This window comes from Aquila chrysaetos, chromosome 4 (assembly GCF_900496995.4).
Source record: "Aquila chrysaetos chrysaetos chromosome 4, bAquChr1.4, whole genome shotgun sequence".
In the NCBI taxonomy this organism is placed as follows: Eukaryota; Metazoa; Chordata; class Aves; order Accipitriformes; family Accipitridae; genus Aquila; species Aquila chrysaetos.
In genome coordinates this window covers 26,214,024-26,232,432 of record NC_044007.1, presented here as the reverse complement: position 1 = coordinate 26,232,432, position 18,409 = coordinate 26,214,024, and the positions used below count along the sequence as shown (strand labels likewise).

Here is an 18,409-nt window from a genome sequence, read left to right as displayed (position 1 = left end):
CAACCAATAGCTGTGTCATTGTAACCAAGCAATGGTGCAGCTCTGTTCCCCCCAAAAGTGCCTTGTTTGAAGGGTGACACTAATGATGAGAAGGCATAGCTGCAACACTCACTTTTGTCACTGTATTTTTCTCAAGTGCTCTTGTGATTCTTTCTTTAGCAAAACCTTCTGATAGCTGTATAAATGTAAGTGAATCTTAATCTTGCTCAGAGGAAGTTAAAGGGTAGTGACTGTATATTCAGTGAACTCTTGAACAGGCAGGGTTTTTACTGTTAAAATTGGTAACAAGAAATCTCAGAAGTGTGACTGTTACAAATACTGTGACTCAGTAACACCACCTATGTTATTTGATGGACTATTGCATCCAAAGTCAGGGCTGTTTGGTAGTGAACTATGCTTCTAGTTCGCAGACTCCTGAAGTTTTGCAGAGGAGATATTTTGGATAGAAGTGTCACCATGACTCTGTAGATAGTAGAATGCTTTGGGATATTTTCCCAATAAAAATACTGTAGAAATACAGGTGTCGTGTTCCAAGATGTCTTTTGAGGGTTGCATAACAGTTCAAGAAAAACAAAATTATGTTTTTTCAAGAAAAATGATCCAAAGATTTTCTTGAAAACATCTGAATTCTAAGCACTGCCATTGTGGTTTAAGTCCAGAATCTAGCTCACTTGTTTCTTAAAATGCTGCCCAGAGTGAAAACAGATGGCATTGGTGTTACATTCAGTTCCTCTGAGTTGAAGAATGGGTAAGGAGGATTTCTGTAACCTCTCTGGTTTTTCTGTTTTGCACAGGTACTGAACAGGTACTCTTCCACACCTCTCATTCCTCTCCCAACACCTCCTATTCTTCCAGTATTACCTCAACAATTTGTGCCTCCCACTAACGTCAGAGACTGCATACGTTTGCGTGGTCTTCCCTATGCTGCTACTATAGAGGATATCCTGGAGTTCTTGGGGGAGTTTTCTACAGATATTCGGACCCATGGAGTTCACATGGTACTAAATCACCAGGTTGGTAGGCGCCATGTTTCTAGCTATTCTGTGCCAACTGCCTGTATATGCAAACACAGTCCTTCTGATGATATCAATAGGGAAGCACCTTTGGGATTGACACTAATGATATTAATTAGCCTTCAGCTTTCCTCTAAAAGTGTACTGGCAATAGGTGTGTTGGCTTATTTGAACCCTGCTATGCCAGCTGCTGCATTTGCTGTAGAGTGGTTTCTGTTACTGAGACCCATGTGCCTAAAGCTAAGTCACAGTCTTGGAGGGGTTGGTGCTCCCAGAGCAAGAGCTGTGATCCTGCACTGTAGGAGGCTTGAACTGAGGAGTCCTGCTCAACAGCATGCATAATTCCTCTTGTACCAGGCAAGGGTATCTTCAAAACAAAAGCGTAGGCAATGTTAGCTCTGAAAGGAGTGCTTTGCCCCTGCCTTGCTGAACAATGTGCCTCGGGTATATTTGAGGACAAATGTGACTGCGGCCTTTTAGAGACAGGATTTCCTATGGCATAAGTCAGCAGCTGAAGCTTTGGGTTTCCTGAACTGTGTGGATGCTTTCTTTAAACAGTCATAGCTAAGCACCAAGATTAACAGCTCATTGACATGTATAAACAGTCACATCTTTGCCATTGTTTTCTGGAAACAGTTTCTAACAAAACTTTTTAGACAAAGGATTGTGCGTTGTTGTGACCTCCCTTATCTGCACAGTCTTGTGACTTTAGGGGGAGGAGATGATGGCAACTCCTTTAACTCTACAGAGATGCCCTGAGTGGTGGCACTGATCACACTTATTATTGTGGTATAAAAATGGTTCTTCTAAAATCGTTTTGGTTTACACTAAGCCTAAGCTAAAACTACAAAATACTTTGTACTGGTGTAGGGCTTCTGTGCTTTGGGGGTGTGGGGAGGGAGAGGGAATTATAGTTATTCCAGTACTTCTCTACCTAAAGAGATTCCTGTGTTTGTGAGGATTTGACCTAGCCAAGGCTGAAAAACTATAATGAATGTGCAGGGCTGGAAGAGGCTAAGAAAGATGTTGATGTTAAAGCACAAGTAATGGTTTCCAGTAGTATTGGCCCTTGCCAGCAGTAGCAAAAGAACCTGGAGGAAGAAATTGGTGTGTGTATATAGTCCTGAGGACTGTCTGCCACTCCTGCCTAAAGCTGTCTTATTTATTTTCCCCCCAGATACTGCTTTTGCCTGACTACTAGATTTTTATTTTTCTGCATGTTCCCACCATTCCTGTTTTCAACCCTCTACTCATGAACAACTGTGTCAAGGATGGTGATAAAGTTGTTCTTCCCTCTGAAACTGGAAGAACTGGCCCAGAACTTAAGTTAGAGCTGGCTTAGGTTTCTACCTCTAGTTTTGGCTACTTCAAGTCAGCAGCTGCATGTGGCTGAAATGACTCCTATCCCACTCATTTACAGCTGTATATAAGGATGTCATCTTTTTTCTCCACAAGAGCATACCAAGCCTTAGGCTAGTACCCTTCTAAAACATCCCCACCCATATTGGCCTTAACAAAATAAAATTTTAAAACCATTTAACATTTGGCACTTGACTATATTTATCCTTGAATTTTAAAAATCACAGATAATAAATGTGAATGAGATCTTTCAATTCTGCATTCTTACTAAATTGGTAAGAGCAGGTCTCAAAGCACCTAAGTACTCCTGTATTGTAGTCTCTCACATATGTGTCCTTATTTTTTTTAAACATAGAAGTAACATGGGTCAAGTTATGATGTAGCTTAATTGAAATGGGTAAATACAATCATGTTAGCACAAGTGGCAACAACTTTGGGGAGGAGAGCTTAAACATGCTGATGGGTGCTTGGGTTGACTGACTGTACTTGACTTTGGAGATGGATGTATTTATGGCTGAAGAGACTGCTTTTGACAGCACAAATTATTGCTGTGCTGTTACTTCTTGGGAGCTCCAGAAACATTTCTTTTTGTCTGCCTTGTTTGTAGGGACGTCCATCGGGAGATGCGTTTATTCAGATGAAATCTGCAGACCGAGCTTTTCTGGCTGCACAGAAGTGTCATAAGAAGACTATGAAGGACAGATATGTTGAAGTCTTTCAGTGTTCTGCTGAGGAGATGAACTTTGTATTAATGGGGGGCACTTTAAATCGAAATGGCTTGTCCCCACCACCATGTAAGTTACCATGTAAGTTTTGCATGGGTCTTGCCAATACTCTACGCTATGTGCGGGTAGGTGTTGGATCTGCTTTGTTGACTCTGATTCTGGTTCTTGGGAAGGAGTGTCAAATGGGGGTATTAAAATAAGGTCTTTTCATCTTAAATCATCAGCAGCTTGCAATCATTATTTTTCCCTTTGGTTGTGAAATTACTATGACTGAAGAACAACTTAAAAATTACTCTTACTTTTCCAGTGGCAAACTTCCCCTCCTCTCCCTGAAACTTAACTTGGCCAGGGTGAGCCATGACTCTGAAAAGCAATTTGTAAGCCCTGCCTAGACCTTAAAGAACTGTTTCCCATTTAAACTGTTTTGTATTTACATTTTTCATCATGGTGAACATGTCAAGTAAAAGCCCTTCCCCTTTCACTTTCAAAACTTAATTTATGAAATAAATGCTCTCCTTTGGGACTCAACCACAAGTGTTCTGCCTATTGAACCACTACTGACTGAACTCTTCCTTTTGCTTTTTGTTGTTCGTACAAAATTGAGGTTGCCTGTGTGGGAGTGAAATACATGTAGCTTTGGCCTCAGAGAACGGCAGAAACTATTTCATGTGAAATTATGCTCCTCAGAACTGCTAGGATGAACATGGACTTCTAGACAAACGTTTGGGGGAAATGCTTTAAGAGCTTAAGGGCTAACTTACTAAGCATATGTGCCATATAAATCTGAGCCTATGGGAAAAATAATACTTTGCTTCCAAGATCATAAATGGCAAGGTAGTCAAGTAGGAGCTTTCTCTCTGTCTCTCTATGCAAATGTATTATTTTTGTTGTTGGCTTTAAGAAGTGTCTTCTAAATCCTAGTCAGAGCTGCCAATATGGCAGTAAATTTCTTGGGTGTGGCTCCTTTTGAGTGTGAATAGACCTTCACCTAATCCTTAGGAGATAAGTTTTCTCTTTTGGTTGGTTTTTTTTCTTTTTTTCTCCAATGGAAGTATCCTTCTGAGCTGGGATCTGCAATATGTAGTTCTATGTGTGACAGCTGTTCCAGACAGGGGTTGGAAGCTTCTCCTGAGAGCTCCTAGGACAGGTTCTTGGCCAGAGTCCCAAACTTTGGGAAGTCTTAGGTGTCAGTGTTGCCATTTCCAACTATCAATGCCAGTGATGTATTCCTCAGATAAGCCCTTTTGGCTCTGTCACTGCCCCATTCCACAATATGTTCATTTTTATGGCACTGGGGAGGGGAAGAGGGAAGAAAAGGAAAAGAGTGGTAAAGGAAGAGGGTGAGCTCTTATGAGTGAGAGTTCATTTAGGACCTCACACCTTGTTGAAACACCACAAAGTCCTGGGGTTTTTTGGTTTTTTTGGGGTTTTTTTAAACTCAGTGTTGACACTTGAAGCTGCAAAGCCATGACTTCTCTCACTGTGCTGTTGGTTAATTGAAGACAGAGCTGTTTGGAGGATAGGGAGTGTCAGCATGAAAAGGTGTCCTCTGCTGTGAGGAATGTTAGGCAGATCTTTAGCACGGGAGTTTCTTTGTTTCCTTTTTACAGTGGAGAAGTCTCATTCTTGATGGAGACTTCATTAAAATCTGAGCCTAGACAAGAAAAACTGGCCTCGTCTTCAGAAAGACACCCTATTCCCAGAGTGAGAGGTGGCTTTTTGTGTATTACTGACTTTGTGTTTGGGGGGGGGGGGTGGGCACAACACTTGTAGTCAAGCTCAGATTTATTTTCTGTGATGAGCAAGAGAATGAGAAGCTTGTGAAGGCTCTTACTGCAGAGTTGTTCAGCTAATGAAGACCATATATATGCTGGAATTCAGAAGGTCCTAATCTATTTTCCATTTGTTCCCTTTAGGCCTTTCACCCCCTTCCTACTCCTTTCCGGCTCCTGCTGCAGTTGTGCCAACAGAAGCTGCTCTGTATCAGCCATCCATGCTCCTGAACCCACGAACGCTCCAGCCCTCCACGGCGTACTACCCTGCTGGGGCTCAGCTCTTCATGAACTACACAGCGTACTACCCCAGGTAAAGCAGAGGAGAAACGAAGCAGGAACAAAGAAGTCTTTTTGCAGCAAATGCACAAATCTCACAAAAGAACATTGTCTGCCGTGTTAAAGGCTTGTGATACCAAGAACAGCTTGTTCAGTATCTTGTTCAGGGAAACAATTTCAGGGTATCTAGGGATTTCCCAAGTTTTAGAGTATTTCAGGTAGTGACAATTTTTAAAAAAAAAAAAACATAAGTCACATAGTTACAGTGGGATTTTTTTGTTTTGTTTTTTTTACCTAACATGCCTCTTAAACTTGTTAGTTTGAATTGTTGTGCCCTCAGTGGGAATTGGTGTGTGCAGTACTCTTTCCCATGTCCATAAAGAAGCCCTTGGCCCCTCTTTCGAATGGGTGGATTGGGGTCTGCCCTAACAGCTTCTGAAATTCTGGCTCTTTGCTTTTGTAATAAAGTAACTTTTGACCTTTATGGTGAAAACTCAGTTTACTTATTTATGAATAAGTACTGCATTGAAGCATACATGTATTGAATGCATATGTAAAGCATATAGAGGCATATATTCTTCCTGACCTCATAAACACCTCTCATGAAGGGCTTTTGGCTCTTCTGGCTATATTAGCATCTTCTATGGAACAAAAACTCTTGCTTCCATTTGCCCTCTGTAGTCATGAGGCCTTGGAAAGAGCTATGTTCCCTGTAAGCCATAAACCATTCCTCATCTGACAGGAAACCTGCTAAAGAGCTCAAGTCTTCTAATAGATTCTGACCAGTGCTTTTTATCTCTGGAGAAGGGTCCAAATAGCTACTTGTGAAGTTGTTGAGCAATATGGGCTCTCTAGTACCTGTAAGATAACAAAGGTTTTCTTATTACTTTACACTAAACCAGTATGTCTGTGAGCTGCCTGTTATGTTTTTGTTTGTTTTTTTTATTAAAATGTTTTCTTCACCCATGAGTTAATTTCTATAATGCCTTCAATGTCTGTCTTATGATTATGATAATATGTTACCATACTCAGCCTCTTTAATGTAAGATCAAGAAAAATAAAATTCCAAACTTGCACTGGCAATATAAAACAAGTTTCTCAATAGTTCTATATGTCATGAGAACACAGTAACAGTAATAGTTTGTAGTGACTTTGACATGTTGTTGTTCTTAAAGTAATAATAGAGTCTGAACTCTCTTAAATGGAGTTTTCTGGTTCTGAAATTTAATTCAAAAAAAAGTTAAGCATGTGCAGCAGGAAAGAATAGGGTATCCTCTGTACTAAGTGGTGCATTTAAATGCATGTACATGGAAAAGCAATACAGAGCTGGTGGCTAATGATCAGACAATGGTTCATAAATCTAACTAGTGAATACTTATGGAAATAAGGAAAGTTCCTTTGACCTGCTGCCAAAAGGTTCTACCACTTGTGTTTTGCAAGGTCAAGTTGCTTTATAACAGCCAATTCCATTCTTTGCACAGTAATCAACCTAGATGGTACGGGGGAGGGAGGCATTGCTTTGGTCTTCAGTATCTCTCAGAAATCCCTGAAACTCTCAGACTTGTCTTAATGCTCTTATAGCTTTGGCAATGAAACCCAATGGTGTAAAGAAATGGATGCCTTCTATGCTATTAAAATAGCTTTAGTGAACTCCTAATGAAAAGGAGGGAGAGCAAGTTATTCGGGATCTGTCAACCTTTGATATCTCTGTTCAGCTTGTAATTATATCTGGCAACATGTTCTGACAGCAAATCAGTGGTCTTGGTCTCTGCCTAGTCCCAGGCTTTTGAGAAAACGAATAATAGGATTCATGGGAGTGAGGACTTTCTTTCCTTATCTAATCTTGGATAAATAAGTGTACTAGTTGCTGTATGTATGTTGAAAGTAATGAATAACTGCTAATGTTCTATAGAAACTTTTACTATAGACAAACTTGAAAGTTACTGCTACAGGATAGGTAGTTTTAAAACAAAGTTAAATCTTATTGTATTTATTCAGTTCTAATGCCATTTTGATCACTTTTAAGCAGTGCCTTTAAAACCTCAAAAGCTTCTGTCAAAATCCATAATTGTAGGAACACAAACTTTGTTTTCTTTTCAACAATATTTTGAGTAGTGAAGTGGAAAAAAAGAGCTTCTTACTCAGTGGGTAGTATGCTGGTGGGACTTGTAGCCAAAAAATTACGTGGAAGCTGAAAACTGATGTGGGTTCAAACAAACTGGATAAAGTCAAGGGCAGGAAATTCATTGTGAGTTAGTGAATACACAGAAACCACATCTGGCTCAGGAAGTCCTTGAACTCAAAATAACTGGAAGAGTGTTCTTATGTTCTGTCCCCTATGGTAAACTCTTATCCTATTGAACCAAGGTGGGTAGGTGAACTTGTTCGTTCGCATCTTTGAAGTAGTACTTGTCTTGAAAGATACAGGTACTGCTTGTAAGCGTGGGTCTTTTCCAGTGTGTTTGTAGTTGTATTCAGCTGAGTTGGTCTAATAGTGACTAAGTTTGGGTTATCTCCCTGTTGTGTCAGTGTATGTATAGCTCTCTCCATTGGAGTGATTTGAATTAAAAGGTCTTTTTATGTGGTAGTTAAAGGCATGATTCTGACACTTGCTGCACAAGGAAATAAAGGGTAATTTGTTAGTGTGTTCATCTATCTGCTTCTGCCTCTTTCTGCTATGGTTTGGGTATGTTTTTTCTCATTATGCACTAATCAACTTGTAAAAATATATAAATATATTATATACATATGCAACATACATATAGCATTAATATATACTTCTGCATACATACATAAAAAGTGTGTGTGTATAAAAATAACATGATTGAGGTTAGAAAAAAATCTCACTTGTTCTCTGCAATGGATCAGATCCTCCATAATGACCATCATGCAGAACAAGTGAGGCTTTTTTTCTAACCTTGGTCATTACTCAGATCCATATTGAAGCACAATTAAGTTACAACGGGTTTAAACTGGCAAAACTAGGGACAAGTTGGCTGGATTAGGAGTGATACCATTCAGAGCTGCTGCCAGCAGCTTTATTTGCATATCTGTGTGTCTGGCTAACCAGCATCATTTGACAGAACTGGGTTAGGAAACAACCATATGTGTATTTAGCCTGGGACATGTGTCACAGATGGAGAACAGCAGCAGCCAGAAACAAAACCTCTTCATCAACTTAGTTATAGCATCATAGCAACACTCTGGACCACAGCTCTTAAACTGTAGTACTCTTTTTTTTTTTTTTTTTAATAAGTATGTCAGCTTGGATTGCATGAGATAACATCTGCAGTGAATGGGCTCACTGAGCATAAAAGCCTACTGGTGGCTTTTAGTTGCTGTCCAGCAAATGGAGTTCACGTGTTTACATCAAGTGGCAGAATTTGGGACTTTTCATTACCTATCCTTGCTTACGGCAAGCTGGTCTCCATCACGGATTTGTCAAAATAACCTCAACTCTTTAGTTAATGGCACAAACTTGTCACCAGAATGATTGTTTTGGGGGGAAGACTTAAGAATTCACTTTTCTCATCCTTGGCAAGCTACCTTCACTTAGAACAGCAAGGGGTGCCTTTAACTACTACTGTATTTCATTGGAGAAGGAGTGTATTAGCAGGGAAGACTGTTGCATGCCTCCAAAGGCTGTCATCTTTTCATTTGTAGGTTTTAATTAGTAAGACTGCCATGGTGCCTGAAAAGCAGCAGAATGGTAATGCTTTGATCAATAGGTATCTGAGTATCAGAATAGTAAAATTATTTAAATTAAAAAAAAAAAAAAAACCAACACCTTTCTTCAAAGTTGATAAGCCTGTAAAAATGTTGTTGCTGGTAGCAGTGTTCAAGACTTACTCGACCCACCATAAAAAATCCCACTGGATGCTGGTGGAGGTTCTACTCACAGATACCAGTTCCTTTTGTTTGCTTAATACACTGAATGATTTGATGTTCAGTTAGCAGTTTTTCCTTTTGCTTATTTACAACACAGATCGGTGGTGGGAGAGAATAACCTCCTGTTGTGCCTCAAGGCATGTGTGTCATCCATGCAGGTGGCTTTTTTAAACATTTGCAGTGATGGCAAGTGATCTCAGCTTATTCAGGGCACAAAGTTATGTTGCTGGATGCTTCTCTTTACTCAGCAGCAACCCTCTACAGGGATGTGCTGAAAGTCCCAACACTACTCAGGGCAGACCATTAAAGTCTGCAGCAGCAGCAAGTGTTTCTGGGGCTCTGTTCCCATTGCTTGTTATTGTCATGCTACTATTAACTTACACAGATGGGAAGCTGATTGCAGTAGGCAGACTGGTTAGATATGTGTTGAGTGGACAGCAGGTTATCTGATTAAATGTGGGGATGGCATCTGTACGGAAGGAGCTTTTGGTCTTTCCAGGGGTAGAGTTGGGTTGATCTTGGAATAAGGCTCCTTAGAGCTGAAAACTTTTTTTTTTTTTTTTTTTACTTTAAAAAAAGAAGCCTTCCCTGTTGAGAACACGGTCTGTGATATTTGTACATGACTAAACAGCAGCCATGGGGATCTAAGTGTTTCTACTAGATTAACAGATGACCTGATGATTTAACACTCATACTTCTGTTATTTGTCAAGTTATATGGCCTTTCTTTAAATATGGATACACATTTCAGTCTTGGAAAGGGAAAATCATTCTGGTTATGTAAATACTTTTGCTAATAGTATGACTTGTTGGTTTCTATGAACAAAGTACCATGTTAAAACTTTCAACTCTGATAATTATACCACAAAATTTACTAGCTTTGCCTCTCTCAAACTTTGTATGAACCACTTCTAAAAAGGCTTTACACTGAAGCTGCATTTTCTCCTGCTTTTGGGCTGCTTTCCAGCAATGAACATTATAGGCATTATGCTGCAAGCTTGTGTATACCTGCACATTATACCCATGACCTGTGCCATGTGCCAGCCCAAGGAGTAGTTGAAAATCCCTGTTGGTCTCTGGAAAAAAATCTGTTGTTCATCAGATGCTGGGGTGATCTGTCAAATTTCCTTGAGGTTTTCTGAAGGCTGCTTGGTGATATGCACCTTCTGCTTTTTGCTGTTCCTCCTGCTGGCTTCAGTCAGAGGATCCAGCTTTAGGTGCTGCAGAGCTCAGGGTCTGGTGGGTTTCCTAGAGCTAGGTAGAAGCTAAAGTGGGAGGCTAATTTAATCTCAAAACACTAGTGGATGAGTCCAAGCTGTTCTTCCATCCCTCCTCCCCCTTCTTTTCTCTCCCATGACTTTCCCTGTTAGTGTTCCTCTGAGTAGTATAGTGAGGGGTATGTAGTAAGACTAACCTGTAATATAGGACCTGTCTTACAGTCCTGAAACGGATAGAAGCTGTCAATCAGTAGCCTGATGAAAGGATATCTTCAGTATCTGTTGCTACAGAGCAGAAAATAGTCAATGCTGAACAAACAAAAAACTAGGTCTATAGATTTATAGATTTATTAGATTTCAGGTCTATAGAGAGCAAAATAATAGGGAAAATAGGGATAGAAAATCTGCAGGGAAGGAACTGAAACCTGTAGATGGTGTCTATGCACATATCTGTTACTGCATGCAAAAAGTGCTAGGTATGTCTGTGGTTCTCTTGACTGACCTACAGGATGCTTGGCAGAGATCGGAAAACCTGCTTGGTTATGTATGCTGACTGCTCCCAACTCACACCCACTTTTAATATAAACCACAGCTTCCTTCTGGATATTGGTATCTGTTAAGCAAATGTATAATGGAAAAAAATATTAGGAAATCAAATGGGAGAGATCGTGATCCTCAATGTTTATGTAATATTTTAGTGATGAACATTTGGGGTCCCTTGAGGTGCATAAATGGCGTTTAAATGCCAACATGAACCTTTAGAACATGTGAAAACTTGTTCTGCATCCAAAACTGATTTCTGAAACTTAATTGTCTTTTATTTTGAGAGTCTTTGGAGAATACCACAATCTCAGAAATATGGATTGGAAAAAAAATCCAATCTGGCTGTTGATTAGATCCAAGAAGAAGGATCGATTCATAAGGAAAAAAGTTTTGCATTGGGAAATGCTTCATATCATGTTTGATTTCAAGAACTAGACTGATATAAAAACAGGTAAGGTCTTGTACTGCATCACTGTATAGTGATATGCAACTACTAAGAACAGCTGTAGAAGTCCTCTCTGACCTCATGTAAAACATGCAAGTATTTGTTCCTGGGGTATGTTTAACCAGAGAAGATAGGCTGGAATAGCTATTTGTCTTGTATCCCTCCCTGGACACTTTTCATTACTAGTGTCCTCTACCTACTGCTTTTCCATCTGGAGACGTGACCAGTCTGAGTCGCTTAGCTGCTGTTCTTCCAGGAGGTTGTCACCCCTCCGTTTGGGGGAATGCTGAAATGGCTGGGGGCGGTCCATATGTTATCTTGTATCAGGGAATTGGAGCAGGTAGCGCCCTTAGCCTAAGCTGTTGCTGGAGCTGTTACCTTTATCTCCAAGATGGTGTTATGAATTAGCAAGCGCTTGTAGCATCTCAGTGCAAAGCCAGCAGGGTTAGCCTGAATAGCTGGAGTTTTAAACAGAGATGTCTGACTTAAAACAGATAAGGAGCCTGTAGAAGTAATAGAGGGGTGCAGGGGGAAGAGGACTGAAGGGGAAGCACTTTTGCCCCACGCAATGCTGGCCTGCCAAAGCTGAGGGAAAGCCCACGGAGGCTCAGCAGCAGGGCCAAGTGGCTGGGATGGGGGAAGGCTGTGCTCTGGGACACACAGGTAAAGCTCTCATGGCCCGCCACTGCAAGTTCTTGTGGTCTATCTCTCGGCAAGGCCCAGCAAGGCAGAGGAACTTCAGTTTAACAGCGATACCTTCCAAAGGCAAGGGCCCTATCCTTGCTTCAAAAGGAAGGCTAGATTGCCCAAGGCATCTGTCTCGTGTCCGTTTTCTGGTGGTTTCTTGTTTGGTTTGGGGGATTTGGTTTTTTTAACAGCGATGCAAGCTAAGTCTGTCTTGCCTTACTAAATTGGTTTACCTCAGAAAGCTACATCATGGTCTTGTCTGGGAGTTGGGCTTTTTATCCCCCCTAATAAGAATCAACTCTGCAAAGAGAACTGGAAAAAGGTCTCTTTCCTTGCTCTTCATATGAGTTTTAAAAGTAATGGAGTTGTTTTCATAAGGATTCTAGAAAAATTTAAACTATTCTATAGCTTAAGTTCTCTTACAGTGTTCTGTTTTCTTATCTCAGATGTGCAAATTACCCTTCTTGGTAGCTTCAGCTGGCTGGCCAAAAGGATTAATGTTAATGATACTTTCCACAAAGCTATGCTGTTGCAAATAGTCTGCAGGGTGTATCTAGTTCAATGAAACAGAGTAGAATTTTTTTTTTATTAAATGTTATACATATATACGTGCATCTAGTAGTAGCTGGAAACTCATGGATTACCTGACATTTTAACAGAAAGAGGATATTTGCTGGAACTGCCAAATCAAAACAAAACAAGGGTCTGTTAACTAGCTACAGTTTTGTGGCAATTTGAATAAGGCTATGGAAGACCTGACTAAAAATATCAAAGCTTCTAACATCCACAAACTGTGAGTATTTTGGGTGTTAGAGTGGTTTTTTTATTACTCCTGGAAAAATTATATTAACTATCATGTCATTAATATTGCTTTAAAGCAAGACAAGCATGTCCCTTTGTGGCATTAACCTTTAACCCATGGCAGTTGCCATTGACCACAAAAGATGCTGTGTCTAAAGAGTCCATGAAATATAAGTAAATAAAAGCAAATACTGCTTTGCTAGCATTGCTGGCAGGTGTGGAGAGCTCCTTCCTCAGATGCATTTGGTAGGTAGCTATTAGAGAGCACTGACCTGCAGCTTGCATCCAAATCATGGATGGGCATATCTGCCATGGATGCCTCTCCCTACTCTTTAGCTACATTTAAAACTTTGGGGTTGTAGACAGCATGTGATGGCAATAAGCTCCAAAGCTGATGGTGCACTGAGGGGGAAGACTTGGTTTCAGCCTCCTTAATGTCATAAGGTGACCCCTGGTTCTTGTGTTTGAGAAGTTGAGTAGGAAATAGGTATATTGACTGTGGTAGTATTTTGTCAGAGAATTTAGTAATATTATTAATATTATGGAAAAGGCATGCAGGAAACCATTAGTGGGAAGTGGTGTATTGTGATAAATTTATATGGAGATGCTACTCTACAGCATAAAATCTTACCTTCCCGTAGCTGTTTTCCTGACAATAGGCTCAAAATGGATATAAATGATTGCAAGTGTCATCTTTGGCATTTGACCATCTCTGCTATCTAGTGGAGCCACCAGTGAACAATTATTCACAAAGGTACACAAGAACACAATATTGTGGGGATAAACAAGCATTATAAGCTGTTCCTATGGGAAAAACAGCTCTCCTTCTAGACATGGATAGCTGTTCACTGTAGAAGTAGTAGTGTTAGGCCTCAGTCAATTGCATTTGTTTAGTGAAACCCCTTGAAGACCGAAGGGAAACCATAAATGTCTGTATGTTGTGTCCAGGAATGACTTGTCTGCTGGATTTGCTTGTTGCCTGCTGTGACTGAGCTATCCCCTTCCATACTGTGCGGTATGAAGATGACCCAGGGCTTTGCAAGTAGTGGGAACTGGGGAAGGGCAAGACTGAAAACAGTGATAAGAACACATGCTTGGAGGCAAATGCACCTACTGGACTTAAAAGTGCAGAGGAACTCAAGAAGTTGAGCTTTAATTTAGAGAGATTGAATACAGGCTAACACTGTAGGACTTGTGGGGAGGGAAGACTCCACAAGGCATCTTGGGACAGTAGCCTTTGGGCTAACCTTAGTCTTCATGAATATCATTTTAGCTAAAGATTTAAACATAGATGTAAGCAAGCAAAAGAAAGACTGATAGTCCCCAGCAGAAACTTTCCCATGGTATTTTTATAGCCATGACTTTGGGGAACAGGAGTGGAGGTGGTCTGGGAACTACCTTTCTAGTGTGATTTGAGGAGGCTGTCCTAGGTCTAAGGAATAGCATGAAATGGTAGGTGCTTGAAGCCATGCTCAGGAGATAAAGTAAAATTATGAAGATGGCTTTGAGCAAGAAGTATGGGCTTTGGGGGGTAGGGGGAGGGCTATTTGCTTTTTTTAACTTTCATCTTAAAATTGTGCAGTAAGTAGGAGAAGCCAGTGGCATCCCTCAGTGTTAGGACAACTTCAGGGGTAAATGGCCTATGTGGATCTACCTAATAACAAACTTGTTAACTTTTCCTTTAGAGCCTTTGAGAGTATGTGTGGCTCTGGCTGTACAGGAGGTGTGTTTGATCTCCAGGGATGCTCTCTTGAGACCAGTCATGATTGCCAGAGTCTGGAGACAGTAGTCTTCAAGATACTGTGTGCACCCATGTGTTGGGCTGTTAGGGGAGGCCAATCTACCCTGGTGTAGTTTCTGTTGTTGAATTGCTCTTGATGCCATGGTGATGGGAACATTACAAGTGTCTAGTTATGTGGCCTGAACTGATATCTGCCCAGGGCTTTATGAAGGGTTAAGGTCGTATAGCCAGCTCTTGGCTCTCTTCTGCACTAGTTTGGCTTCTGATTGCTTCTATCTTAACTTGTGTTTGTAGTATGCAGCAGAGGATGGACTTGTACACACAAATGATCCGGCCAGGACAGTGTCCAAAGAATGGATTTGCATTTAAAGGCCCCAGCAGTTAGACTTCCTTAGAGAAGGTAAGGATAATGAACCCCAGGAGATGGGTTTGGGGGTATCATAGTGTTTGCTTCAGATAACCACCACACTCAACATGATTTTTCATTTGCTGCCCTGGGAACATGGCTACTCTTTGCTATGTCCAGAATGTCAGACTGCAATATGTAAGACCTCGGCTACTAAAGCTATCATTTAAAGGATTTTGACTACTCCAGTCTTGATATGGGCTGCTACTTTGCCTACTTCCCAGGGCTCCAAATGTGTGCTACTTCGAGCTTTAATATCAGTATTGAGAGCCTCCAGAAAGCTCCCCAGAGTCAGTTTTCTCTGAGGAGCAAAGTGCAGAGATTGTTACTCTTCTAGCAATGCACTAGGATATAGTGTTGGTTAGGCAGAATGAGCTACTTTCTTAGGTAACTACGGAATCTGATTTCTAAACCTCGTGCTGATGTAAAATTGCAGCAACGAAGTAGACTCTGTTTGTATAACTGGCTGCTACTCTGTTGCTTTTGTGAGCTTTCTGATCAGGCCACTTCAGCCTTTCAAGCTTGGTTTACTTGATTTCCTATATAGGAACAGTCAAAGGGTGAAGTCACCCAGAAAGCATTTGTGCAGAAAAATGCAAGTTGAACTGAAAAGCAGTGTATTGATGGCTGCACAATGTGTTTTATCATGTGCAGTAGTCTTAGAGGAAGACATAGAAATATATTTATGAAAAATGCTTCTGTAATCTCTAGTCTTTTAAAAACACCTAGTGAAAGAAACTATAAGATTTCTTTTATGCCCTTTTCTTTCCTCTTTTTCATTCTTCCTCTTCTCTGACACAAAGGCAACTTAGCCCAGGGTGTAGTCTACTTCTGGGCAAAATCTTCACCTGCAGCATCACCGTGCTGTGATCTGCTCTAAGAGTCCTGCAAAGTGAAGTACAGCATGTGTAAAAACAAAAGTGACCATCTCAGCTAGTTGGTTAACGAGCCAACTTTTGGCTGGGCTGATAAAGCTAAACTCCATCCCTATAACTAACAGTCTGAGGCCATAGTTAGGTGCTTAGTAGCAATCTGGCTTAAACTGTGCTACATCGCTTCCCATCCACCTGTAGCTGCTTGTTGATGGTGAGCATTGCCATGCAGTGACCTAGGTCGGGGAAGCTGATCCAACTGGCAGAACCCATGGGCCTTGTCCTTCAGTCTGTTTTCACGCAATCCAGTTTACAGCTTAGTTGTGCGAGTACCTGTCTCAGCTCAGAGATGGGAAGGTAGAAGTGAGCAAAGTGGGCACTGAGGGATAGTAATGGCACTGCTATGTTGGAGTTGATTGTAAAACTTTACCTCGAATGCTAAAAGGTCATGTAATATTGAATAAATTCTGGCATACTCTTAGTGAAACACTGTTTTCGCTAACAGAAAATGTCATTGAAATCCTGTGTGTGCAAGGTGAAAACTAAAGATTTGATATTTTGGAAATTAAGAGATTAAGATTTGCTTTTATCGTGGTGTTCAGTGACCTGCACAATTCTTTCATGCAGATTCTTCTACCCTTTCTGATGTTTTGAACAAACACAGTGAGCCTACATGGAGATTTTGATTATGTTCCCAGTTTTACCACTGCTCAAGCCAATTGTGCTCAAGAAAAATCATCAGAACTCTGGAAATCAGCAGATGGACCTCTAAGTGTTTTAAAGTTAAAGCACAATTTTCAGACACGCACACACAGACCACTAAGCCCTTCACTGAGAGCACAGGTGCTGAAATCACGCAAGTCCTTGAGGGTTGTTTCTTGATAAAGAAAGTATTAAGCTGCTCTTAACACAAACTAGTTTAGCCTGAACCTACAAAGTCTGATCTACTGCATTCTTTGAAATAGCAAAAAAGTCTTTTTTACCTAATTTTGCACACAGTTTAAAGTTGTTCTTTTTTTAAAAAAAAAAGTATTTTAAGACTTCTAATTGTGCATTTAACAAGTTTTTTATAAAAATGTCTTCTTGTTTTGTACATATTTGTCTAATCTGTGCAAAAGAAGCCTCTGTAAACTATATACAGGCATGTTTTACACAGTGCAGAAATAATTAGGAATGTAAAATGGATTATCTGAGGAAAAAGTGCTGTAACTTTGTAAAAATATAAGTGTGGGATATTAAATGCTTTGTCTCTGATTCTTATCTTATATGCTCTCCATATGTACTCAGGTATTTAAATTTTAAATGGCTTAGAGAAGTAGGCATTTTCAAACTTTGATCACATTGCTTAGTCAGAAAATGAGAACTGCAGTTAACCTCTCTCCTGTGATATTGTTTTTATTTTTCCACTTCCTGCTTTACCCACCGTGCTTCGTGTTTAACAATCTCATATTTAAGAGAAGGAATTGTGATCAGTTGTAAGACCCAGCACCTTGTCTGCTTTAAGGAAGGGTGAGGTAGGGACAGTAGTTTGAATTTGGTCTCTGAACTAGAGTGAGTATACTTTGACTGTAACCCAGCACAACAACTGTCACTCATAGCAAAGCGTGACATCAGGTGATGTATATGCTCTTACTTAAATAACTGATGTCTTTTAGCAGTCTATGCTCTCCCTGCCTGCCCTGGGACTGGACTTCTGTTAGTGGTTAGGGCACAGCATCTTTCCATGGCGATTATACTCATTATTTGCCCTGAACAAAGGGAGGTGGGGGAAAACAAACCCTGAAATAGAGATTTGTGAGGCTAACAGTTGCAGATGGGATGGGTTCTCTGGCATGTTCAAAATAAATATTACAGAACTGAGGATTGCAAGCTGATCTGTTCTTAAAATTGGCCACAAGCAACTCTTCTCTGCTGCAAGTTAGAAACTATCTTCCAAGTGAAAAAGTTGCTGCCAAACAAGATAAGGTATTTGGCAAACAGACCTGTCTCATGATTTAAAAACACACAAATCCACAAAAATGTGTTTGGTTATATTTCTGAAGGTTGACATGGGAAAGGATTTATCTTATGGACTCTTCCTTGCTGGTCTAGCTTCTGGAAAGCACAGCTGGGCTGCTACCATCCCAAAGCCCAGAGACAGGCACTCAGAGCTGTGTATGTGCTTTAGTGCAAGACTCTAAAACATGTAGATGGTCCAGTGTAGAGACCCTGGGAGCTGGGACCTGCGTCTGCTGGAGAGGCTGAGCTCAGTATCAGGTTCTGCTTTGTTTGTTCTCCCAGATGTATCTTTTATGCCAAAGGGCTGCACCTTTGCGCTCCATCACTTGTGTATTCTCTTAAGAAGAAAACAGGCTTTTGCAACTTTGCAGCCTGAGAAGGGCCTCGGTCCACCTTGTAACCAACGGTTGCATGAGGGAAATCTGTCACCTCTGTGGTTGTTAGACTTGGGGGGGCTGTGGGGGGACTGCACAGGCGATGTCTAGTTTGGGTCCCCAGCAGCTTTGGAGCCTGTTTTGCTTTCTGTTCTTCCCTGCCTTTTCACCAAACTCAGCAGAAAGAATAGCAAAATTTTAGGATGTAACTCATCTTGTGGTTCCTGGGAGGCCCTTCGGAAACCTCAACAGTTAAGACAAGAGTTCCTGCAAAGCACTCTGGCTATGGG

General features: G+C 40.7%; 1 protein-coding gene across 5 annotated transcripts in view; it reads left to right on the top strand.

The window, feature by feature from the left end:
• ESRP1 (epithelial splicing regulatory protein 1) overlaps positions 1-16,962 on the top strand; it is a 34,085-nt gene extending 17,123 nt beyond the window's left edge. The window contains exons 11-15 of one of the 5 annotated variants that reach the window (XM_030012665.2): positions 795-1,013; positions 2,980-3,166; positions 5,014-5,182; positions 14,764-14,869; positions 16,375-16,960. In XM_030012665.2, the coding sequence (XP_029868525.1) occupies positions 795-1,013; positions 2,980-3,166; positions 5,014-5,182; positions 14,764-14,854 (666 nt within the window). In that variant the 3' untranslated portion in view covers positions 14,855-14,869; positions 16,375-16,960. Of the gene's footprint in view, positions 1-794; positions 1,014-2,979; positions 3,179-5,013; positions 5,183-13,676; positions 14,246-14,763; positions 14,870-16,374 lie in introns of those variants that run through there. The other 4 variants (XM_030012669.2, XM_030012668.2, XM_030012667.2 and 1 more) reach the window with 4 other exon arrangements.
• The last annotated feature ends 1,447 nt before the right edge of the window (positions 16,963-18,409 follow it).